A 26,386-nucleotide genomic window follows, 5' to 3' on the forward strand; every position below is an offset into this window, starting at 1 on the left:
AAAGTGTCAACATTTTGGCTTAATAATCTCAACCAAGTTGCTTATTTCAAAAGCGTCACAGGAATGAGGACGTGGTCCAGCAGTGAAGTACTTCCTGGCACACATGAGGCCTCGGGTTCCAGCTCTGGGAAGATGGGAGAAACTAGGAGTCCTAAGGAATACTTTGTCATATGACCTATGCAATTTTCCTTCCCAAGAAAATAATGGTCACTAGCTGGGGCCGCAGCTCAGTGGTACAGAGCACTTGCCTGGTGTGTGCCAGGCCCGGACATGATCCCCAAGGGCCCAAGCCAAAATAATGAAACTGTTCCCATGCGCACTGCACGGCTAATATCAGGCCACAGGTTAACGCGTAACAGCTGAAACGGGGGTTGTGGAGGCAGCAGCGCAGCCTGACTAGCTGCGCACTTGCCTAGCACACACAAAGCGTGGGTTCAGCTCCCAGCAGAGCATAAAGAAACTGGCATGGCTGCACACGCCTGTCCTCCGCCCTTGGAAGGCAGAAGAGGATCAGAAGTCCCAGGGCCATTTCTGCTACACTTTCAGTGCCCTGAGGTGGGAAGCAGTGGCCTGCTGACTGCAGAGCTGGCATGCCAGCAGAGAGCAATGGATGCAGCGCACAGGAGCATGTCACATGACAAAGCCAGCACCTCAACCCTGAGGAGCTGCAGTCACACACAAAACTACAGTGGCCAAGCTGGAGAAGGGCGAGGTTCACATTTGCCACCAGTAAATGCCAAAAGTCAGATACTTAATGGTCACAATTGTTTAAAATTATTATTAATACTGTGTGCATATAACAGGGTGGTCAGAGGATAGTCTGCAGGGTCAGTTCAGTCTTTCCTTCCACTTCCATGTGGGTTCTAGGATCAAACGCAAGCTGTCAGGCTTGTGTGGCAAGTACTTTATCCACCGAGCCATCTTGCCAGCCCAACTGTTTTTAAATGCTAAAGCTGCAAGCTTGCCGATGGCGCACGCCTATAATTCCAACTCAGGAGGCAGAGGCAGGTGGATCTCTGTGAGTTCGAGGCCAGCCTGATCTACAGATCAGGACAGCCAGAGCTCCGCAGAGGCTCCCTGTCTAAGGGTGGGGGTGGGGAGCCAGTTTCTTTAGACCTTGGGTCACCGCAAGGACACAGAATAAGTGCATGCAACTCTCCCAAGATGGCAGTATGATGAAACTATTACTTTGGAGGAGAAAGCCAGATGCCAACTCTCGCTGAGGAAGCTAGGTGCACAGGAAAATGGGTGCAGGCACTGCTGGCAGAAGTCTAACCGGTTCTAACCGGTTCTAACCTGTTTCCAGACGCCGTCAGAATTTCCAAAATACGTGCCCTCCTTCCCAGCTGCCATTTCTGGGATTTTCTTCAGAGAGACATTTTGACGTGTGGGAAATCATTTACACTGCAGAGTATCCGCTCTGGATTTGGGGGGGCTGGAGGGGCGCTCTCACAGATCCAAGACCAGTACTGAACTTTTGTAATAGAAACTATTGAAAGACTGAGAAAAAGACACAACGTATCTATTAATCAGACATGAGCTAAATTCATTACAAAATATGCTAATACTAAAATATCAACTAAAAATCTCCTGAATGAAAAAAATCTCCAAGATATATAACAAATATAAGACACTGCCAAATGGTATATATTTAATATGCTCCCATTTGTCTGAAAGATGGTGGATTATAAGAGAATCTACTCCTGTTCATTAGCACAGGTTTCAGAGACTTCTGGAAGGATATGTACCAGGGTGAGGGTCGAAGTGCGAAGACTTTCCCTCAACCCTGACAAACGCTTTTTAGATTTCTTAGCCACATGAGTATTTAACTCATGCAAAGGGTCTTTTTCCTCTTGTTGCTCTGCCTGGAGTGCAGCTAGGAGCTGCTGCACCCATCTGGAAACCATGAGAGGATTCAGGCTGAGGAAAAGGGTTACTCTGAGCAAGGCAAAGGAGGAGAACATAATGACGACAGCACCGGGAGGCTGAATTAGCCAGCGTTCTATTGTGGAGGCTCCTGAATGAAATATGAGAATCCTAACTGCATGGTGAGCCAAACTCATGCCCTCTCTGGGCACCCGAACACTTAGGTAAACATGTGATTTCATTTTCTTGCAAACAGCCTGATTTCATTCATCTATGGCTTAGTGTGTTTAGATACATTTTCTACTCATCTGTCGCCACTGAGGCCGATTCCCAAACACGGTCATCACGTGTGGTGCTGTGATGAACTTGATGATGCAGACATCTAGTGTCTGATGATTTTGATTCCTCTGGGCATACTCCTAAAGAGTGGTACCACTGGCTCATATGTTGGCTCTATTTTTTTGTTTTTTTGAGGCACCTCCATAATGCCTTCCCACGACAGCTGGAGTAATCTACCTTCTGCCAGCGGTGACTCCCACTCTTACCAGTAATTGTTGCTGTTTGTTTTCCAGATGGCAGACATTAGGGTGAGACAGAATCTTAATAAACTGATTTGCATCCCCGTGATGGCTAAGGGTGCAGAACTTTCGCTTCTTTGTGTGTTCACTGATCAGTCATACTTTTGAAAAGTGTCACTTCGGTTCATCTGACCTTTTGTTAACTGGACTATTAGTTCTTTCATGTTTACATGTGGGAGAAAAGCAGCTAGGTTCTCTCCACTCTGTAGGCTGCACCGTTGCGGTCTCCTTCCCGATGGGAACCCTTTATTTATTTGGGTGCTAAGAAATGAAGCCAGCACTTCTGGCTCTAATCCCCAACCATCAGCCTTCGAATTCAGTGCATTTCCCCTTGTCAAATTGTCCTGTCCTCTGAACGATGAACTTCCTATTTAGAAAGTCCTCTCCATGTCCTTATCTTGAAATGTTTCCTTCTAGGTGACTCAGAGTTTGGGGTCTTCCATAAGTTTTCGGCCCATTTTTAATTGATTTTTTTTTTTTAACAATGAGAGACAGACATCTAGGTTCTGTCTTTAAGATGCGGGTATCCAGTTTTTCCAGCACCACCTATCCAAGGGGCTGTCTTTTCTCCAATGTGGAGAACCAGATGGCTGTGGCTGTGTGGCTTTGCTTCTGGAAACTTCTATTCTGTTCGCTAGTTCATGTGTCAGTTCCCACGCCAGAACCAAGCTGGTTTTGCTTGTGTGACTCAGTGACCTGACGCCTGATAATGTGATAGCTCTGCTGACCGCTGACTGGAAAAGCAGCGGGACTACAGACTTACCTATTGAGTTATTAAAATCAATCACAGAGGCACAAAGTACGGGCTACGCCAGCCCCAGCTCAGTTCCTTACCCAGCATTCCCAGCTTCCCTCACAAGAAGGTTGGAGCCACGTGACCGCCTCTGACCAATGGGCAGAATGTAAGATACTTAAATCATCTCAGGCGGTGTAAGCGCTCCCCGTTTCCTTCTCTACTCCACTCACCGGACACATGGAAGCCTTGTGCTACAACAGCACGGCCCTGTGATGAGACAGCCTGGACTTCTGAGGCGATGCTTGAGGGAACAAGCTGGCAGGAAGAAAGCTTTTGTGTAAATGCACCTAACAGTCCCAGCTGTTCAGTTCCCAGAGCATCCTATCACATCTTTGACCGGCTGTCAATCAACAAGAAGCTGCTGTGTTAAGGAGCGCCCAATGCAGACCCAACTCCAGACCAGGTCTTTGGGGAGGCACAGAAGGAAGTGGACAAGAGCCCCTTCATTGGGCAGAAACTCTAAGCACCGCGTGGTCTCTGATCCTGTCATTCAGATACTTAAAAATCTCCATCAAGAGGCAAAAATACATGCTTGCTAAGGGGGGATAATGTGAGTGCTAAACCCTTTGGCCTTGCCAGCTAAGGCGGCTCCCACTGGCACAGAAGAGGATGCACTTTTCTGCCGAGTTCACTCTACTTGGGGATTTTTAATTTCCTCCCAGGATATGGGTCATGTCACTGTACGGGTATCCAAGGAGGCAACTCCCTGGACTAAACCCTGCTAAGATACAAAAAGCAGGTGCCCTCTGTCTGCTGGCTTCCGGCTGCCACATCCCCAGAAGCAGGACGGCACCGTGTGCCTGACCACAGTGTTCTTGCCTAACCCTAACCCTCTATTACACTGCCAGGCAACCTCCCGGTTCTTAGCTGCCTTTCATACCTCGTTGGCCTACCTTCCCTGGGTTTACTTTGAGAAAATTAAGCTTCACGGAGGTAGCATATTCTTCCAGAAAGGCTAGGGATTACCATTGTTTCTGGGCATAATTAAAGGGATAAAAAGTCACTTTACACACTGTCCGAGGCAGCTAATGAAGTGAGTGAAAGTTCCTTAGCTGCTTTCTACTAATTCAAGAGTTTTGGGTCTTGTGTTAACATCAGCACTATCAAGCATAAATGCATAACTCCTTAAGAAACCTAGAAACTATTGGGTGCAAATCCTTCTGACAAACCATTACCCTGATATAAAACAGTGCACGATTTAAAATGAGAAAGGGCATATTTTCCCAACCTTGGCCAGTTCACCCTTTGGGCAACCCAGTGGTCCCCCCCCTACCAGGAGGTCACCATAATGATGCCAAATTTAGAGTAGACACCTGACTGCCATAGCATGCTCAGCCCAGAACTCCTGGACTCCAGCGATCCTCCGGCCTCAGCCTCCGGAGGAGTTGGGACAACCGGCATGTGCCATCATGCCCTGCAAGAGGGGTTATATTTTTAATGTAAGATTTAGTGTAATCTTTCTTGTGCACACTTGAGCTGCCCACACAGTGATGTAAAATACATACTGGACAATCCATACATTTCAGTAGATCAAGAGAAAAGCGGAGGTCTAAGACTAACGTGCTTATATTCCAAGAAGATGTGGCATTTCGTTATCACCGCCTTTGATTCTAGCAAGCAGCCATCTTGTTAGCACCCTCTGGCTGACCTAAAACCATGAACTCCAAATAACTTCCTGTTCCCACAGTCCTGTGCGGTTGGTGGCGTGAAGTCAGCCACCCACGACAGTCGGTTAATCCCATGATCTGAGACTGTCACAGCGCAGCGGCCTGTGCGCTGATTCTCCTTTCTCTTTACAAAGCTCTAGCTAATTGCAAGGCTCAACAAGGCTCCGAATGCAAAGGGCAGTGGCCTTTCAAGGCAGAGGCTATGTTATTGCTTACTGTCTTCCAAGGGACACGGTCACACAGAGGCTTCTTTAACAACTGCCCAAATACCTAAATTAGCCAACCATTGCTTATTTAGACCCAGGCTTCCTGGCCTAGAACAATGATGGGTAATCTGCAAGGTAAAATGAAGACTGTCACATGAAGGCTACACATTCAATTACGAGATCAGAGTAGCGTCTGGTTAAAAGAAGTGTTAATTCAAGCTGACGTTTGCCGATATGCTTCACTCCCTATTAAGCTCCATGTGAGGAGAGGAGGGCAGAGGAAAGGCTCAGTGGGAGGCTCTTGGGGACGAGGGACACAGGCTTTGTAAGAAATTCCAGCTCCAGCATCCTTCCCTCAGTGGCTACCCTATGGCTTCCCTGTGAGCAACGGCGCCATCTCCCTGCCTAGTTAGAGCAAGACAGCCCACCTGGGAGTCCGTGGGCTCCCTGTAGCTGAGGCCCTAGGGATCTTCCTAGTGACATTTTGGAGCAGCTTTTACCTATTTGCATTTCCTACTGGTTGGGCTTTCCTGGACTACAGGACCTGAACTTTCTGTACAGGCATACAGGCACACACGTGCGTGCACACACCCACAACCCACACAGACACTCCTATTAGGCTGGGCACAATGGAGCCCAACTAACCCCAGCCCCACAATGATTTGCCAAGAAAGGTGCAAACTGCACCTTCTAATCCTCTACCGTCATCTTTCTTTTAGGTTGTCATGGGGATTGGCTCCTATCTGCCACGCTGATTTCTGACACAGGCCAGGGGTCGTGTCCTGTGAAATGGGCCACCGCTGCTCCTTGACAGTGCTTATGTACCTTTCAACACAACTTCTCTGGCCCCTGTGGGCCAGAGAACCCCTTGTTCCTGTGCTGTCCCTAGTCCTACTCACCCTCCCAGCTTCCCCTTCCACCGTTAGGAACAATGACACAGCCAGTACTAGGGAAGGCAGAGGAAGGAGGACCTCTGCGAGTTCAAACCCAGCCTGGTCTATTTAGAGTTCCTGATCTTCTAGACTACACAGTGAGACCCTGGGGCTCAGAAAAACAGGGGAGGAACAAAGCAGTACTTTTCAAGTCACCCAAGAGCCTGTGAAAACACCAACGCTGACCTGCAAACTGGGAGCTACGATTCTAAATGCTTAACCTGTGACCAAGGTGCTGCCACTGTCCTCAGCTGAAGTGATGAGAGAGGGGGGACACAGAGATGCCAAGGCCGTAAAAGCAGGGACAGAAGGCAGGTAAGAAGGTGCAAACGGCTTTTGTTCTTCAGGTAGCCCCTTGGCATTATCAAGGGAATGGCAGTTAATGAGGAGCAATTACCCTAGTCTGCTGCTCAGTAGCCTCTTCCCAAACCCTAAGGATCACTGTCCCCATGACCACGTCCACCATCACCCTGCCTGTCATCTCTCTCCTTGGCTGCCATTCCCCCCTGAAATAAATTTCCCACAAGCTGCCTTTGTTAACGTCTTTTCTTTCTCTTATTTTTTTTGAGACAGTGTCTCACTGTGTCCCAGGCTGGCCTACAACTCCCAGTGTCCTGAGGATACAGGAGTGGGCAACTACGCTTGGCCTATCATTCTTCTTCTCTTCCTCACATGAGGGCTCTTCCTGGAGATGACGTTTCTTCTCACCTTGCTTACCTGTCTTGGTTTAGCAATCTGGGTCGACGTCCTCATCACTTCGCCCCTCTTACCTACGGGACTGAACACTGCCACACAGCGATCAGGAGCCGCAGTAAGACGGCCCAAGTCTCTGCCAGCATTTTAAAACCTTGCTGTCACAACTCCTTGTTCCCTAACCCCAGCATCCACACTTCACTGAAACAACATCACCCAGCTTTGGATATTTTGTAAATTCTGCCTGACACCTTCGCTCAGCTGCACCTGAGAGAGAGGGTGGGACCAACAGGAATGAACTGCTGCCCCCTCTCCCCAGCTGGGCCTAGGGCAGTGGCTTGCAAGCCTAGCTGTTCGTGACAATCACCTGGGACCTCCCCCCCCCCCAGCTCATCCCAGGGCAGTGGCTTGCAAACCTAGCTGTTTGTGACAATCACCTGGGACACCGCCCCCCCAGCTCATCCCAGGGCAGTGGCTTGCAAACCTAGCTGTTTATGACAATCACCTGGGACCCCCCCCACACACACACACCTTGGAGTGAACGTTTGAGGTGGGCCTGGACTATGGCCCTTGGAAAAACTACATTATCCCTGAAACTAAGCAGAAAGCTGATTCCCGTAGCTCCCCAAGATGGACACGAAGCTCCTTGCTAAGTTTCTCTCCTGAGCTTGTTTCCTTCTGTGATGTTCCAGACCGTGAATTTAAGTTCCAGAAGTAGGAAGAGGCCAACTCTAAAGCTGTAACTATGTATCCTTCGCTAGCCCAGGCAAGGGAGGCTGAGTTCAGGGCAACTGTCAGCTATCTGCAGTGCCAATCACGGGCTGGCAAAGAACCCAGGGAAGGAGGCAGCCTGGGAACCCCCTCTCTCTGTGACCTCCACCCTAGTCTCCCCAGGACACCATTTTCAACAAGCCAACTTCAGTAGTTTACCAGGCAGAAAACTCAAAGAATGCAAAAGAAAATTTCTGGCTGTCTTCTCCATAAGCATGGCCCACCTACCGTGAGCTTAAGCTGGACACACCAGGTTGACAGAATCTGGGAAATGAATGAAAACTAAACTCAGTGGGAAAACAGTCAGATGCCCTAAACAAGCAGATTTTATACAGAGCAGAAGACAGCTTAGTAACTGCACACAGTCCCCGGGGGCCGGGTCATCTCTGTAAATGAAAGCACCGTACCTGATCAGATCCGGCTCCGCACCCTCGTTCTTAAACGACGCCAGCAGCAGTCTCTCTCGGGTGACAAGGTCATCCAGCAGGTTCTGTCTTCGATCCCCCTCCAGTTGTGTTCTGTGGCCGGTGGTTAAGGACCAACAGAGGCTGGCTTAGCCCACTTCCTTGACATCATCAACTCACCTCACCTGCGGCGGTTACTGGCTCCACCCACACTACCAGGAAGAGTCTGCTCTCTTTTCCTGACTTTCAACTTCTTTCCATCCTTCAGGTAAATGTCCGTGACTATCCCACTGCAAATGGATGGTGCATAAACAAGGACTATTCGAGTCCTTTCACTCAAGAGTACACTGGGTAAAAACTTTTTGTCTGTTCGTTTTCTTTCTTTTGCCATCGAGCAGTCTATAAGGACAATCTGGAGTCCTTAGGCTTAGGCTACAGGTGTTAGCGGTCAAGGGTGTCTGCATACTCACCAATCCTCTAAGATGGGGCCTGGACGGTTCCTGCCGGGTGAAAACAAGCCCAGCACACCCTCCCTGAAAAACTAAGGCTTGGAAAGGAGGAGGCGCCTCCACCAGGTGTAGTAGCTCACAGGTGTAGCGGGCTTCACGGGGACGAAGGCTGCCTTTGTGCAGCAATGGACTGTGAAAGCCATTTCTGTCTGCTCATTAGTTAAAAGTCCTGTGGGGCCTTTGCGGGAAACTACAAATGAGTTGTATTTGGTGAGTTATTCCAGTAAGTGTGGCAGACTGGGGTCCGGAGGGCAGAGCTTCACCTGTGGACACAGCTGCTTCTTGTTGTTGTTTTGTGTGTGTGAGAGAAAGAGAGTGAGTGGGCATGACAGGGAGGAGAGGGCTCCAGGGACCCGACTCGGAGCTGCAGGCCGTCGTGGCCAGCACTTTGCCCGCTGAGGCAATCCCTGGCCATGGCTGTTTCTTTATACATAACCCCAGATCACTGACATCTTTGGTCGGTTCTGGGTACTGGGACTTGACTCCAGAGCCACTGGCTTTATTGCCAAGCCACACCCTCAGCCACTAAACGGAAAGTTCACTTTTAGTTTGTCTTTCTGAGACAGCTTACTATGAGCCCAAGCTGGTCGCCAGCTCTTCATCACTCCCCGAGTGCGGGTTACAAGTGTGTGAACTGTGAACAGCCAAGGTTTCTGTACTAGCTTTCTTGAAGCAAAGAATTAGATGCAAAGTTCTGTGTGCTCTCAGAAAAGGAGCTGAGGAAGGGGCTCGGGTGAATGCTCGCCCCGCAAACCCGAGGACTTGTCTATGAAAAGCCAAGGCGAGCAGTGCACACCCGCAGCCCAGCCAGCACTGGTGGGAAGTGGGAGTGAAGACAGGCAGGTTCCAGGCAGTCTGTGGAGCCTGTCTAGCCAAATCCACGAGCAGGGTTCACTGAGAGACCTCTCTCCAAAGAAGGAAGAGTGAAGTGATAGGGCAAGATGCCTGACACGGACCTCTGGCCACTACATGCGTGTGTGCGTGTGTGCGTGCGCGCGTGACCATACAGGTCTATACACACCAAAAGAGGTAAAAGAAATGCTGAAGAAACCCCATCAAGGATAGGGTACAGGAAGTAAACAGTTTTGAAAAATGTGTCTGAGAGCAGACACACACACAAAATAAGCCCTTTCAAATCTGTCATGTGTGGCTTTGACTTTGGTGTTCTGTTTTGTTTCGTTAGCCAAATGGCCGTGTCGGGGCATCTGCAGGGCTGCCAATGTGAAGCTGGGCCGGCCCCTGACACCAATTCAACAGTAAACATGAGAGATGGCTGCCTCAGAGCCCAGGTTCTCTTCTTTGTAAAAAGGGACCACAAGGGGCTGGCGAGATGGTTTGGCAGGAAAGGGGCTTGCCACCAAGCCTGAGGACCTGACTCGGATTCCTGGGCCCCACGTGGTGAAGACCCTGACTCCTTCCAGGCCTCTACCCGCCACATGCACCGCTTGGTGTGAGCGTGCCCTCACAAGCGCACGGCACACACAAATGAGTAAAAGTTTACAAAACACTGTGTTTAGGCCCCAAAAGCTTCTGAGAGCTCACACGACCAAGGATTAGCATCCCTGGCGCCTGGGAGGGAAGTGCATGGCACAAGGATCCACAGGTTCTGCTGTTGATTTTGTACAGAAAGTGCTGGCTAGCGAGCAGGAACAGTAAACAAACCCAGGCCCAAAAAAGAAAAAAATCTCCCTCAGTAAGAGTTATTAGAAAAATCATAAATCTCCTAAACCTAAGTCTTGGAGCCACAGTCACTCTACATATTAAAAAATAATAATAATAAATGAATTCTCTCAACATTCCAGCACGCCACACTTTCCTGGGTCAAATCACTACCATCGCTTTTCCATTTCCCGCTGGTGGCCGTCACCAAGTTCCCCAAGTTGGAAATCATGAAATAGTAACTGTAACTAAGAAACAAAAACCTCAAATATTCCTCTAATAAAAAAAAAAAAAGGAGGGGCAAATATTGGCCTTCTGATCACTGCTGATCAAGAACAAATTAATGATAAGCTGCCAATAAAGCAGAAAGCTTTTATTCAGAGCTCCATGGGTGATTCGGCAGGGAGAAAACAGAAGCTGGCACCACAATTATAAAGAACGAGACAAAACGGAAAAACTGTGGGGCTATTCGTTATGTCCCAGTATCAGCTAGCCTCCCCTGTGCTCTGCTCAACTACCCTGCTGACCTTTCATCTTGTAGAGATTTTAGTATCCGGCCACCTAAGCAAACATACCAGACATTGGATGAACAAAAATCCAGTGTTAGAATTACGCACAAATTCAAAGGGTTCTGGAGTTTAAACATTAAAAGACAGAACTGTACGAGCACTGTTAGGAGGATACAGAGAAGAATATTTTAATAATCCTGAAGGAGAAAAATCTCTCCAGGAAAGAATAAAACCCTACAGACACTGAAGAAAAACCCAGAAGCTCTGGCTACATGAAACATGGTGTGTGTGTGTGTGTGTGTGTTATACCCATATGAACAGTTCACATGCCCAGAGAGAACACCCCTACCGTGGGTATCTTCCCCTGTTGCCTTCCACTTCACTTTTGAGACAGGGCCTCTCACTGACCTCAGAGGTCACTGACCGGCTAGACCGTGTCAGGCTTTTCTGTGAGGCCTCGGGTCCGACCTCGAGTCCCCAAGCTTACAAAGCAAGAGCTTTGTCCACGACACCATCTCCTCGGTCCAATTACATAAAAAGTTGAAGTCTCTGCAAAACAACATTGCTAATGACGAGAAGTAGGAAAGGACATGGACGAAAGCCTCTGGTGGAGGGACAGTTGCACGTGAGTAAAAGAAACTAACTATCAGATTGGAAAACTGACAGGAAGTCTGGAATGGACTCAAGAACCAGCCACATCCTATCTCCCTGAGGAGACTGTAAGCGGCTTTAGCCAACTGCCAAGCCGCCTGCTCTGAACCTAACCAAACTTCAAAGCGACCGACCCAACAGATCCGCTCAGACAAGCGAAGGCAAGGACCCGAGAGCACAGGCGCGCACTGCAAAATCATTCACAGACCTTCTGCAAGCGCCCTGACATCCACCAGCAAGGAACCAAGGCGTCGATGCAATGAGGGGATTTCTGGTTGAAAAGCGAAGCTGCTTCTGAGTGATGGTGGTGAGGACCGACAGTGCTGGGTACTGAAAGGACAAAGGGCACAGGGGAATCGTTTTACACGGAAGAAGCTCCAGAACACACAGGACTCAACCAAAGTGGAGGGAGAGAAGCAGCATCAGCAGCAAGCTAGACAGTGGCTAGCTAGGGTGCCTGTCAAGATGAGGCAGAGAGGGTGTGAGTGTGCGTGTGTGCGTGTGTGTGTGTGTGTGTGAAGAAATATTTCAGAAGCCTGTCAAAAACTGCCTCCAAGGAAAGAGAACCGGCAAGTCAAGAGGTAAGGAGGACTGAATAATGTTCTGAATCGTTGTTGGCTTCTTTCTTTTACCTGTGTGCATGTGCTCAACCATGGTGAATGCACTAAAAGGAAACAGAAGATCCAGAAACACATTACAAAGCGGTCCCTTTACTACCTGAAGAATTTCATATCCATTTTTAAATATCTATATATGTGTGCGTGTGTATGTGCGTGTATATTTCATGCCCAGGAAAGTCAGGGACAAGAAACCCCAACCAGCCACTCACACTGTTTATGACAAAGAATGAGATGGGACAGGATAGCATGGTGGGGGAAAAAAAGGAGCTCTTGGTAAAAAATAATAATAATAATAATAATAATAATAACAAGAAACGGATTAGTAGAAAATATTTTTATAATAATAAGAAATGCTCTGAAGTGTAAGAGATGCAAGTTACAGATTTAAATAACGCCTGGAATGTGCGCGCACTTCGGAGCGATTTGAACGGCAGCACGGTCTGGTGACTGGGTCTGCGAGCGTGACGGAGCCCGAAGCTAGAGGAGCCGCACAGAGCCCTAGTCCCCGTGTCATGGTTTTTCTGGCAGGAAACTGCGACCCAGCATGATCTGTCTAGGCAAAGCCCGGCTCTTTCTACTCGCCACCAGGGCCGCCTCTGCACTTGCCGGACCCTGAACATCTAGAACTTGCTCCACACAGGGCAGCCAGCGCTGCTCACGGTCCTGTTTAAATAATACCAGAGCGGAGGGAGCATCTCTGACCCCAAATCCAAACTCTCAAGTGCTCTGAAATCTGTCAGCTTTTGAGCACTGCATCATGCCACCCACAGGTGGAAACTTTTCATAACATGAAACTTTGATTCATGCACAAAATTATTTTAAACGGTTTATAAAATTACATCTAGGCTATGTGTAAAATAAACATACATTTCCTGCTTCACTCCAGTCCCTATCCAAGATGTCTCATCATGGAAAAGGTTAATCTTCCTAGGTCTGAAGTACTTCAGGTCCCACTACTTTCGATAAGGGACACAGCTTACCTAGTATGCCAATGCGGAGTATCCCTGGAGACTCCCCCCAAAGCTCGGAAAACTACACAACTAGCCACACTGCCTCTCCATTTAGGTTTCATTTTAACACACTGAAACACCGTACCCCTCCCCCCAGGAGACAGATGGAGGGGATGAGGAGACTGGGCCACAATGCGTGGATGTGGGCACGTGCAGGCTAGCCATTAGAGTGAGGAAGGGTAGACAAAGGGGGGGGGCAGGCGCCTCCTCTTCCACTAACTTGGTGCATAATAAGCAAAGTCAGAGGACAGACAGACAGGAGGAAGTCATAACTAACCGCCACAGCGTTTTGCCACTGGCGAGGCTGATTTTTTCATGTAATGTGGCAACTTGTGGAACTGTGAGGTCTGATCTCATAGGCCCGAGTCCTGCTACCTATGTGCCTAAGCCTAGCTTCCCCGATGCGCCTGGCAGAGCTCTGTACCTACTAGTGTCCTTTGGAAAACTCAACAAATGCAGAAAAAGCTCTTAGGAAGCATTTTCCTAGCACCTATATTTTCGGCAATCACTAGTAGTTAGTCTTGGGGTTGGCAAGATGGCTCAGGTGCTAAAGGTGCTTGCCACAGAGCATGAGGCTGTAATTTCAATCACCACGACCCCAGAATGGAAGAGGAGACCTCCAAACACACACACAATAAAATGTGACCTTAAAAACTTAGGAAGGTAGTCTTTATCTTGAGAACTGAGCTCCCCGGAGAAGGAGGCCTCCAATTACTTCTCCACGCCATAGCCCAGGAGCCTGCATGAGACAGCCTGAGAGCCGAGACGCTTGAGAGTTGGCGCACTTAAAACATTTCAGACTTGTCTTATTGTATACGTATGAACCGTTCTGCCTGCATGTGTGTGCATTATATGCATGCCTGTTGCCCCTGGAGGTGAGAAGGCAATGGATCCCCCAGGCCTGGATCCACCATGTGGGTCCTCTGCAAGAGCAGATGTCTAAAATCCATCTGGACAGTCCCCTTCCAAAGGTACCAAATACCTTTGACACTGGATACTTTTGTAGAGAGACGGGTTTCATTCATTTAAAAGAGGGTAAAGACTGGGGCTGGAAAGATGGTTCCGAGGTTGAGGGCACCTACTGTTCTTCCAAAGAATCTGAGTTCGGTTCCCAGGACTCAAGCCCTCCTCAGGACCAGCACACACTCACACAGACACGTTTAAATAAGAGGGTGGGGTAAAGGTGCTGGTTTTGAAAAATTAACAGAGGACACCTCCAGGAAAAGCCAGCTGAGAATATCTTTGGTGCTACGTGAGATTCCACACAAAACCTCCTAGCAGTTTTTGGAAAGCATCATGAAGACAGCAAGACAGAAACATGTTCGGTGAAGCACCATCAGTTCTCAGTTAGGCAGCCCAGGAGGAAATGTGCTGTTCAAATGTACACACTTAAAGAACCTCTGAGTTTTAGGCCATCCTGCTCTACAGTGTTAGCTCCAGACCAGCAAGAGTTACACAGCGAGACCCCATCTCAAAAAATAAGTCACCCAACAGTAATTGCCCCCTAGAACAGTATTTAAAAGTCACCATGGCTCAATGGTTAGTAGCATTTGCTGCTCCTGTACAGGTCTCTGCACCCACACGAGACAGTTCACAACCTCCTGTGAGTCCGGCTCTAGGGGACCCAGCATCCCTTCTGGCATTCTCAGGTACCCGGCATACACATAAACAAACACAAATAAAATTAGAATGTTTGAAGAGCCATCCTACCGGTGATCTACGGCCACTTTGTAACCTAAGGACCACGGTATCCTAAGATGTAACTAACAAGCCAGAGTGAACCCTTCAGTGACTCAGAGGCTCTGTGATCTGTGTGATCTGTGATCTGTGTGATCTGTGATCTGGCAGTTAATAGAAAAGCACACCAGGTGACAGGTGACTGTATTATTTCTCCTAAAGGAGAGAATTCAGCCTTAAATTCAGCTTTTAATTCAGGCCAGACAGTCATGTGTTTGAACAACTCTTGAATCCCTAGCTGTACGTTCTGGCATATCCAGGATTCCCCTCTGTACAAAACTCCGTGCTGAGAACGCTGGAGTCTCTCCCTGTCTCTGTGACATGAAGTGCCAGGCTGACCCAGCCGAGTTACCTTTTGAATAAAGAGGAAAAGAAATCACCCAGACCAAGAGCACGAAGGGATGCGGACTGACGAGAGCCCACCTGAAACGGCTTAAATCTGAAGGAAAACTTGAATCAACCTTTAAGAGGCAGGATGTTGGAGAAACGGAGGACTAAACGATGCTGTCCGGGCTGGAGGTGCAGAAGAGGTGCTCAGCACGCCCCGGGCTAGGTCCAATCCCCAGCGCCAAACAAGCTAACAGCCTCCTTGTCCAGGTTAGAAAAAGTGGCTTCCCTTGAAAAACAGGCTAGGAGCGCCCCCATGTGGTGTATGTTGGGAATGTTACCTTCTCTAGCAGTAGAACAAATCATTTGGAAAAAAAAAAAGAAAAAAGATCATTTTAAAAACCTTTGATAATCCAGTTGAAGTTTTGTTTTTGTTCTTAATTTTCCCTAGAAATTCTCCATATTTGTGATCCTTCAAACTGTGCTAATGTTTTAAATCAGTGGCTCTCAGCCTTCCTGATGCTGCAACCCTTTAATATGGTTCATGTTGTGGTGACCCCAGTAATAAAATTCGAGACAGGGTTTTGCTGTGTAACAGTGTTGGCTGTCCTGGGACTCCCACTGTAGAGCAGGCTGGCCTTGAACTCGCAGAGATCCGCCTGCTCTACCTCCCAAGTGGTGTGATTAAAGGGGTGAGCCGCCACCACCCAGCCAATAAAATTATTTTGTTGTTACTTCATGACTGAAATACTGCTGCTGTTACTAATCATAAGGTGAATACCTGACATGTAGATAAAGACCATTAGAACAGGAGGTCAGAATGAAAGTGTGTGGACACATGAAACCAATTATTGCACACTTAGGATTTTCTCTCAACGGCCTAGCAGGGGCTGTTAATAGGAAGTGGAGATCTTAAGTTATACGTCTCTTGTTCTACAGGCTTAGCATATATAAATAAAAGTGCATTATAATTTTAATATATATAATTATATATATATAATTATAATTATCTTTTTTTTTTGGTTTTTTCGAGACAGGGTTTGTCTGTGTAACCTTGGCTGTTCTTGGACTCACTGTGTAGACCAGGCTCCCCTCAAATTGGCCTGCCTCTGCCTCCCAGAGTGCTGGGATTACAAGCTCAGGCCATGGCGTCCAGCTTACTTAATTATCTTAGCATTAGTTAGCAAACAGGAACTAACAGCCATGGACAGTGCTTAGCCACCTCTCTAATGCATGTGCTGCTAGTTGCACTGAAATGAGTCTGTACCTTAAGCACTCGTGCAAACCTCCCAGCACTGCCCTCTGAACGAAGAGGACCCAGCCCTGCCCATTGGAAACCAACTGAGGTCTATGGATTAAGACCTGTTGATTGGGGTAAAAACAAAAGTTCTTTATGTAACAGGCCAGGGCAGAAACAAATGACACCAGGTGGAGGGTGAAATTACAAGCCAGAGCATTCCAACTGTGTTTGAAAGAAGGCCCCATTGTTTACTAAAATTAGACTTTTATTCGAAGCCTCAGCAGGTTAATAACTGAACATTTGGAAAACCATGCAACTAAGTCATGCCAACCTTCCTGCCAACAGAAAAGGGTTCATTCAGGAGAAAACGAAGTTTTGAAACACCTTCTATTGTTTTGTCAAAAGAGCTGTATTCCTACATTTACCCACATCTCAAGCCGGGACACATGGTTTCCTGATACCGAAAGTCAGACCTCTGGCCTGAACTGTAGACAATTTAAAGACATATAACTGTAGGGTCAGCTTTCCATTCACTAAAACTAGTTTGAAGAGTTAGTTTAGGTACCAGGTCACCTTTCGAATTTCTTTTCCGAACGTTTGTTTTGAGACAGGGATGGAGTGGGGTAGGGTCCCTCCTTATATAGCTCAGGGTACCCTTAAACTCACTATGTAGCCCAGGCTGGCCTTTAACGTTCTATCTTGGCTCAGTCTTCAGTGCTGGGATTACTGATGTGAACAGCCACACACAGCTTAAAAAGAGAGAGAGCTTGAGTATTTGGTAGCTCACAAGATGGCCGTCTTGCCTTAACCAAGTTCCACCAACATGCTCTTCACCCCTAAAGCTCCCAATGAGCATTTATCTGTGTCCCTGAGAGAACAAGCAGGCAAGCCATAGATATCTCACATCTACGGCTGAACTTTTACAAAGCAAAAAAGGACGCTGTTGGCCAGGAAGGTGACCAGGCATCCCAAGGGCTTACTCAGTTACTCAGTTGGGGCAGCATTTGGCTGTGCTGCACAAGGCCCCGCACCCCTTCCCAGAACCACAGGAGGAGACTGGGCACGCTGGACTTCACCTTTAGTTCACGTGGGCCTCGGCTACAAAGCCAGTCTGAGACCGTGTCTCAAGAAAGAAGAAAAAAAAGTGTTCTGCCAAGTCCAACAGGGAATCAGGATTATCCTGGAAGTCCTGTGGTTGGAGCAGCTAGCCATCCTCAAGGTGAGACAGCAGCATGCTGCTCTACAGACAGAGCACCAAAAGCTTTCGCTTCCTGCCTGCCAAGGTTACCCCCGGACAAACCCATCCCTTAGGCAGGTCTCCCTCACCAGCAGTCACTGTAAAACAGTGAGCAGACACTTAAGACAGAACACAAGTTAAAGCATGGATGTGGAGAGCAAGTCCTCCTTGAGCTGTGGAAAATCTGGGCGGCCCAGACTCCTTCCTCTCTAAATAAGACTGCTTTTCCTCCCACTCCAGAAAAGGTGGAAATGTTTACATGGATACATCTGACGTGTGGAGACGGCTCTCAGCAGCAAGTCCTTCAAAATGTCGATCTTTGCCTTCAGGTTCTTCAACAGCGTTCTGATTGTCAAGGTGAGCTGCAAAGAGAAGGATGTGGCCTGAGTCCGCTGCTCCAGAGCTGAGCTGAGGCAAACGGCCCCAGAGAGAGGCTCACCCTCCCGAGGGCACGCTCAGGGCTATAAACTTGTCAGTGGTGTCCAGGGCTAGCCACCCACCCAGAGCTTGTACCCACAGTGCCCTGCCTCTGGCAACCTGGTCCACGAGGAACACTGACACAGCGGACACTGTCAGTTTGCATTCGGACTCAGCTGGAATCCAGCCCCGGAGCTTCTACACACTGTTCCATGCACCCTGGAGCCACTCAGAAAATTGTGTTCCCTCTGTCCTAGCTCAACAGCAAAGTCCCACAGTCCCCTCAACCACGCCTCATGTGACAAGGTGTCACATCCCATTACTGCCCTGACCAGTCTCCAACCACACTGGTGGAGTTACAGCCCAAGTGACCACTGGAGAGACTCGGCTTTTTCCACGAACGGAATGTTCACCATGCGTGACTCGCTTGCTGTGTGGATTCTCTCCAACCATCCTAAAAACCCAGAGGAAATGTGTTTGTGACTCTAAAGATGAAGAAGAGGCAGGAGAGCCCCTCCCTGACATATGGAAATGTGAAGAACAAAAGTACCCGTTTAAATGAAAATGTTTGACCACTGATGAAGGCAGAGCGCCAGTTTTCACTGCCCCTTGCTGAAAGTACCAGTGGCGCTGGGCGTGGCGGGGTACGCCTGTAATCCCAGCACTGGGAGGCAGGAGGATCGCTAGGAGTTCAAGGTCAGGCGACGCCACACAGTGAGACCCTGTCTCAACAAAACAACAACACACACACCTTTGATGAGCAACGTCTCGCATGTCAAGCAACTGTCCAAGATGTCAGCAGCCAAGAACACTCTAGCCTTGTTCTCATGACCCTGGAAACCAAAGGAACCGCCCATCGTGCTAACAGGGAGATGAGCCGTGCTCCGTGTATTCAAAGAGTAGCAAATAGAAAAAGCAAAACCAGCTGTGTGCCGCAGTCCACCTGTGCCCTACTTATGAGGCAAGAGGAGCACTTGAATCCAGGCACTTAGGGCCAGCCTAGGCAACAAGGAGGACACACGCAAACTCTGTCTTACACACACATACACACACACCACACGAACATGCACACCTGCAGTTAATTTTACAAATTTTAAATCAAGTCATAAAATAAAATGTCACCCAAAAAGAGAAGAGTCCAGGAAGTAACTATACTATAATGCCAAGTGATCATTTCTTATCAACAAGATTTCTTAAAATTTTGTAAGAAAATAATCTTTGATAATCAAGAGAAAAGTTCCTTTGTTATAGTTAAACAGAAACTTCCAGAACACAGAAAAAGATACAAAACCCAATTCATAGTTTAGCTAACACAACCGCAGACATAAACACTGACTATAACTGAAAAAAACAAACAGAAACCCCGTACAACAAGCCCACTCAGGGATGACAAAAACTCTATTCAAACATTTGCAAACTCATGATTACATTAAAAAGGACAAGATGCTACCACGAAGTAGAATTCCTTCCTGTAAATTAGGAAATGTAGAAAATCTAAAAAAAAAAGAAAAAAAAAAGCTCATGGTGTTAATGGTTAAAAATAGAATAAACACCTGATTAACAGAGTGTGGAGAAATTAAAAATAAAACAGAACGAAAACCTAAGAATAGACACTACTGTCTGCATTGTACCATTTTACCAGGATCCAGGAGCTCTTACTAAAGGAATGAGACCCATGAAGTACAGGAGGGCTCAAGGGAGAGTAAAGGATTACTTACAGATGGAGAATAATGTACATGGGAAAATTAAACAGAATCAGCTTTGGGCTGGGGAGAAGGCTCAGTAGAGTGCTGGCCATGCAAGCATGAGGACCTGACCTCAAACTCCAGGAGCCAGGCTTGCTGGCCATCTAGTCTATACAAATTGGTAAACTCCAGGTTTACCAATGAGAGACCAAATCAGTTATGACCCAGGCCCGGATCCAGAGCCTTGAGTTGGCCCACCCCAACATTTACCCTATCTATGAGCTGCCCTCATCTCTGAGCTGCTGGAGACCGTGAAGGGGCCAGTCCTGCTGAGCCATAGCCACAGGACCTCCACGACTCTGGACAACAGCAGGATAACTGAGAGGAGTCCGTCCCGGTGAGGGTACAGTACGGACGATGCAGCAGAAGCCAGAGGCCTTGACCCACACCAATGACTCCTGGCAGTGAATCAATTAAAAATCATGTTAAAAACAAACAAACAAACAAAAAGCCAGCAATCCCAAAAGACACTCAGCGTTAACCTCAGGCCTCCACGTGGAGCCACATACCTGTGCACGCAATTAACAAGCACATATGCACATACAATGCCAAACATCTATCATCCTAGAGCTCAGGAGACAGGACAGCAGCATGAATCAGGGTTTAAGACCAGCCTGGACTACACAGCAAGTTCCAGGCCAGTCTGGGCTACAGAGCAAGATCCTGACTCAGAAAGAAACTAAACAAACACACAAACAAATAAATAAAAATGCCCGGAAAGGACAAATGAGAACAAAAGTAAGACAAATAATATCTGTGCAAAATAAAGGAGACTGCATGTCACACTGTACACAGACTAAAGCACTCTAATTCATTTCTTTGGTTTGTTGTTAAGATACGATCTCCCTGTGTAGCCAAAACAACTGGATAAGGAGTTATTATAAACAAGATACAAGGGGCCGGGAGATGGCTTGCTATGGGGATCGCTGAACAAGCATGAGGCTTCGTGTTTGACGCCCAGCCGCCACGAGGAGCCTAGAAGTCAGGCACAGCAGCCTATATGTGTAACCTGGGCACGGGAGAGGGCGTGGGGGACACCAAAGATCCCTGAAGCTAACTGGCCAGTCCTGCCAAGTTGGGGAGCTCCAGCCTCAAGAAGACAAGATGGAAAGAGACAAAGGAAAACAACCAGTGTCAACCTCTGGCCTTCGCGCACACACAAACACCCATGAACACACAGTGTGCACACACGCACAAATCCAAGAGCATAATGCCTGCATCTGCCCACAGTGCGAACACTGTGGAGTGTGCCGCTGGCGGTTATCAGCAGTATGAACACTGCAGCTGTATAAAAAGTCAGTGAATGAAACATAAACTGTGTCTTGGGGGTGTGGTCATAATTTACCAAATGGAAAAAAATAAAATTAGATATAACATAGCAAACACATTCCAAAGATTTCACATACACATGCACAGAGCACGCTCAAGCATACACCACCGTGACCACATACAGCATGCACAGATCTAAAACTGTATTCAGACTTCACAGCTCAGCACATTAGTTCCTCCATGGTTTTACCTTAGGTGTCTTTTCACCTCTTCTTTCACATTGATTTCGTTGTTGAATTTTCTCAGCAATTTCTTGGGCAATTTGACAGGTAGAGTCATAGGTGGTGAACCTGCATCAAAGCCATACACAGAGGTTTAAGTTCTTTAAATGGAAATCCTGGGGGGGAGAGGTCACACACCTTTAATCCTAGTGCCGTAGAGGCAGAGGCAGGCGGGTGTCTGTGAATTCAAGGCCAGCCTGGTCTACTAGACCAGCCAAGGCTACATAGTGAGACCCTATCTCAAACAAACGAAAGGAAGGAAGGAAGGAAGGAAGAAAGGGAGGGAGGGAGGAAGGAAGGAAGGAAGGAGCGAGCAAAAAGGACCCACAGCAGAAGCAAGCATGAATGGCACTTCCTATGTACCGGGTACCATCCAGAAGGCCTCACTGATGACCCGGGTAATCCACACAAGAACACTACAGGGAAGGGAACATCACCTCCTCAACCTAGACAGGAGGAAAGCAGGTACACAGTGCCAGAGCTGACTGGCCCAGAGGGGACAGTGAGCAACAGCAACCAAGGGTGTCTGGTCCCAGAATCTGGGCTCTTAAGGATTTTACTGTTATGCACATGCTAGAACCTTTGCCTTTCTACCTTTGGCTTGATGTCATTTCAGTTTCTTTTGTTTTGCTTTTTTGAATCAGTATCTCCCTACGTATCCTACACTGGCCTTGAATTCATAATTCCCCTGCCTTCGCTTTCTGAATGCTAGGATTACGGGCATGCAACACTGTACTGGGCTCTGTAAAACATCCAGCAAATGCTGCTGAAGGTCCTGTGCAAACTGAACACTATTCAGGTGCTGTCAACTGAAAAGAGCAGTAGACAAAACGAACAGAGTTCCTGCTTTGGGGTTTTCTTTTTTTAAGTTTTATTTATTTGCTATGTATACAACGTTCTGTCTGCATGTAGACCTGCAGGCCAGAAGAGGGCACCCGATCTCATTATAGATGGTTGGGAGCCACTGTGTGTGGCTGCTGGGATGGGAATCAAGTCAGGACCATCCGGAAGAGCAGCCAATTCTCTTAACCTCTGAGTCATCTCTCCAGCCCCAGAGTTCCTGTTTTTAAGAAGCACATTTCTCCAGGCAGTGGTGCCACACGCCTTTAATCCCAGAGCTCCAGAGGCAGGAGCATTTCCATGAGTCCAAGGCCAGCCTGGTCTACAAGACAGTTCCAGGGCAGCCAGGGCTGTCACACAGAGAAACCCTGTCTCTAAAAAACAAAACAAAACAACTACAAAAAAAGTGCATATTCCAGCGAAGGGAGAAAGGCATACAACAAGTAAATATGGTATATTGGGTTTGTGCTAAAAGATTTGATTTGTGCTAAGAGAAAGTGTGGAAGTTAAAGGAACGCTCTGACAAGAAGGTGCTATTTCAGAGCAGGGGCACAGGAAGGTGAGAACTAACACACAAATTCATGCCGCAGGCAGCTGTGAGTCTGCAGCTACATGCTCTGGCTGCCGTGGGGGCCTGGCTCACTCCCCACCCTGACCTAATGTCCCAGTTCTATACACAAAAAGAGATACAATTTCTTTCTTTAAAATATTCCAGGACTACGCACGCCTACAGCCCGGCTATTTGAGAATGAGACAAGGTCAAGCTGCTTGGGGCAGCTTGGGAAACTTAGTAAACTGTCCCAAACTAAAAAAGTAAAATGAAAAAAGAGGCGGGTGGTTAAGGGCACAGCTCAGCAGGGAAGCACTTGTCCAGCCTGTGCCTTGTCCAGCTTGTGCAAGGCTCAATCACCAGCATCATGGGAAAAAAGAGAGAGAGAGAGAATGTGTGTAGCTTGGGCTAGAGATGTGGCTCCGGGTCCTACACAGAGAACTGCATGTTGTGACCTTCACAAGCACTTTGGAGCAGTGTCACCCTCAACCCTAGATTCACATATGAATCAACATGAATCATTTGGTATGTTCAGGTATAGGTGTGTGCATGCAAAAGAGCAAGTGGCTAAAATATATTTTAATATTTGTATACATATACATATAGATCAGTAATTTCTACATATAACATATACATAATACACATATGTATATATATTACACGCACACAGAAACACACATACATACACACACAGTGGGATAAGAACAATGGTCCTAGCCCCAGCTTCCCCACGCTTTACTTGTTTGTCTCCACACAGTCATTTGTAAAGACAGGGGCTTCAGTCTGGCTCTGTGATAGCAGACCAAACATGCAAAATCAGTAACAAAATAAAATCAGTAACAGAATATGGGACCTAAATTAAGTACCTCTAGAGTTAGAGGGTGGGGGAGATTACCAATGACAGAGACACTCAGATGGGCTAGGCAACAAGAGGGCATCTTGGGCTGACTTCCAGACAGAAGCCGATTTCCATATGGGAAGAAGAAAAATAAACATCACGGAAGGCATACGGCATGAGCAAAGTCAAAATGAAAAAAGAAGGCCTGTCATGTCCTGCCAAGTAGTGGCCCTGGTTGGAGAGTACAACTGAAACAGGACAGATCTGCAGAAGCTAGTTTCTGCAGAGCCTGGCACAGCAGTCTAATGAGCTCAGACTTCCAGGAGACACTTACCCAAAGACCCTAAAGCATTGAACTCTTTCACTGTTTTCACTGTCTGATTCAGTGCCTTTTGCATTTGACAACTGAAAGCCTTCTTGTCTTGCTGGGGACCAAACCCAACCAAACCCAACCAACCCAATGCCTGGCATAAGATAAGCAATCGCTCTAACACTAAGCTAAAACCCCAATTAAGTTATGAACGCTCAGATGATGTACTGATAGGCATATGAAAACCATGTTTTTAAGACTATTTAATGACATGGAGAAATGCTTCCTGTTTTGTAAAAATATAAGCAGGATATGGATTCAAACAATAAATGTATTGAAAAACAAAGCTGACATTGGTTGTTTCCAAATGATAAAGATACTATTTATTTTCTTTCTTTCAGAGGAGTCCCTAAATTTTTACCAGGGGTATATACAATTGTTAAAAGTTGGTGGGAAGAAAAAGAAGTATTAAATTCAGCATCGGCAGGACCTGATGGCAGAGGCCTGTAATCCCACCATTTAGGAGACTGAAGCAAGAGGATCAGGAATTCAAGGTCAGCCTGGCCTCCCTGAGACACTGAAAAATAAACAAATATATAAACAGTTAGGCAACTGGCCCAAATAGCCTAGATCCCAGGTAACTATAATTCTGATCTTGGGATCCACTCTCCTAATATTCAAAATTGTCTGCCATCAAACAGACTGAACCAGAAACTACCAGAAATACCAACATAAGGCATGTTCTCCAACAAGAACGTTACAGAAATACAGTGTTATAAATTATTAAGCATGAAGGTCGGGACCTCATAGCAAATTGTCTCTTGTGCAAAGATAATTTCCATCACGCTGTCCTTGGAGCTTCTGTGCTGAGTAAATGGTTTTTATCAGGTGATTTCTGCACGACTTCTTGCTACTAATGCAGGAAAGGGTAAATGCCTTATCTCAAGTGCAAATTTCCCTCCCAGAGTCCTACTAGGTTTTATGAAGAACCCATAACACCTCTTCCCAGCTGACTACTAACTAGCTGGCGACCGTGGAGCCTGAACTCCAGCTTATTCCCTTTCTGGGGCTAATGGGTGAAGGAAAATCCCACCAAAAGGTTATCTCGACCTCACTTCTACAGGAGCCCAGGGAAGTCAACGTACGCAGTCAGCCACAAGCAAGCTAGGCAAGAAGCTCCACAGACGGCGAGGAAAGAACTCGATTCTGCTCGGGTCCCAGCTCCCCCAGGCAACAGTCTACCCTCCGAGTTAGCACCGGGGAGGCGGGGATGGGGCTCAGTCCCCTCAGCAGGGGGAGGACCGTCCCCGGATCTGCTCCTCAGAAAGGGCCGCCAGCCTCAGGATCAACGACAGCCGGGGTCTCTGCGAGCCCCCGGAAGCCAGCTCCACCCCCGGGTCCCACGGCGCACTGCTGCCATCATCGGCAACTCACCAGGGGTCCGGGGCCATGGTGCAGTCTCCGCCCGCAGCTGGGACACTTCCTGCTCCGAGCAGCTGACTACGGCGGCCCGCGTGGCTCATTCCCCGTGGTTCGGAGGGTGCGCGACCCGAGCTCAGTCTGCAAAGAGCAGCTTGCCCTCGGGGACCCAAGCGCAACCCCGGGGACAGTGAATTGCGACAGTTCACTGAGCTGTTCATTCACAGGAACTGCTGGGCACGGGGAAACATCCCGGCTCTCTGCATTTTTTTTTCCCTAATTAAAAAAACAACAAAACAAGCCGGGTGTGATCGCTCACGCCTGGAATCCCAGCACTTGGAAGGTGGGAGGCAGGAAATATACATACAAGCAACATATATACATACATATATACATACACACAGTTGCATACTGTACTAAAATATTTAAGTGATTTAAAAATTAATTTACAAGGTGTTATCAGTTCCACGTTTTTTTCTAGCAGTTTATCCATCAGGGGCAATTCTCTGTGATCAATTAGTCTGTTTAATTATTCTTAATAATCATCATGAGGTACCTAATTTTCTAGTTTAAAAAAAGTCACAGACTGTACACGGAAGACGAGGAGATTCATTCTGCGCATGTGAATTTCTAGAATGAAAAGAAATTAATAATAAGGAAGCCCTCCCTACGTTTGCAAGAGGGTAAACCAACTCAACTCAGCCCGCTGGGTTTCCGCTCCAGCGTAAACCCAGCACGCATGCGTGCGCCCGTTACCATAACGACCGGGAGACGCTGCACCCTGGAGCGGAGGAATCAAAGAGCTGAAACTCTTCAGGATGGAAGAGCAGATTTTACCGGAGACCAATGTGGCCAAACTTGAGCTTGAGGCTGTGATCGGCTTCAATGGTGAGGATTGGAGCAGCCGTGGCACTCAGGGACAGAGAGACGCCAACCTGGGGGCACCGTAGAGGCAGTGGGGACAGTGGCAAGAACCTAGCCAGGCTCACCCCGCCCCCGGGGTGGAGGAGGACCTTGGCCTCGTTCCCAAGCCTCAGATATTGGCATGTGTAACAGCTCAGATGAAGCGTCGCGTCCAGGCACCAAATGCGTGTCTCTCGCGTTGTCTCTGTGTGTGTGTGTGTGTGTGTGTGTGTGTGTGTGTCTGTCTGTCTGTCTGTCTGTCTATCTCTCGCTCCTGTCTCTGTCTCTCCGTGTGTGTGTCTGTCTGTCTGTCTCTCGCTCCTGTCTCTGTCTCTCCGTGTGTGTGCGTGCGTCCCCTCTGTCCCAAAATAAGAATTCTCAAAGGTTTAAAACCAGGATGGG

At 47.7% G+C, this 26,386-nt stretch overlaps 2 protein-coding genes across 4 annotated transcripts in view; one reads left to right on the top strand and one right to left on the bottom strand.

The window, feature by feature from the left end:
• Stx8 (syntaxin 8) overlaps positions 1–25,247 on the bottom strand; it is a 204,967-nt gene extending 179,720 nt beyond the window's left edge. The window contains exons 1-5 of one of the 3 annotated variants that reach the window (XM_060363446.1): positions 25,097–25,247; positions 21,094–21,193; positions 17,680–17,774; positions 7,917–8,027; positions 7,738–7,773 (exon numbers count right to left, since the gene is read on the bottom strand). In XM_060363446.1, coding sequence (XP_060219429.1) covers positions 7,738–7,773; positions 7,917–8,027; positions 17,680–17,774; positions 21,094–21,193; positions 25,097–25,185 — 431 coding nt within the window. In that variant the 5' untranslated portion in view covers positions 25,186–25,247. Of the gene's footprint in view, positions 1–7,737; positions 7,774–7,916; positions 8,028–17,679; positions 17,775–21,093; positions 21,194–24,807; positions 24,974–25,096 lie in introns of those variants that run through there. The other 2 variants (XM_060363448.1, XM_060363447.1) reach the window with 2 other exon arrangements.
• Positions 25,248–25,848: 601 nt separating this feature from the next.
• Cfap52 (cilia and flagella associated protein 52) overlaps positions 25,849–26,386 on the top strand; it is a 34,228-nt gene continuing 33,690 nt past the window's right edge. Inside the window, exon 1 of the mRNA XM_060363451.1 lies at positions 25,849–25,969. Coding sequence (XP_060219434.1) covers positions 25,900–25,969 — 70 coding nt within the window. The 5' untranslated portion in view covers positions 25,849–25,899. The remainder of the gene's footprint in view (positions 25,970–26,386) is intronic.

The sequence above is a fragment of the Meriones unguiculatus genome, chromosome 11 (assembly GCF_030254825.1).
Source record: "Meriones unguiculatus strain TT.TT164.6M chromosome 11, Bangor_MerUng_6.1, whole genome shotgun sequence".
In the NCBI taxonomy this organism is placed as follows: Eukaryota; Metazoa; Chordata; class Mammalia; order Rodentia; family Muridae; genus Meriones; species Meriones unguiculatus.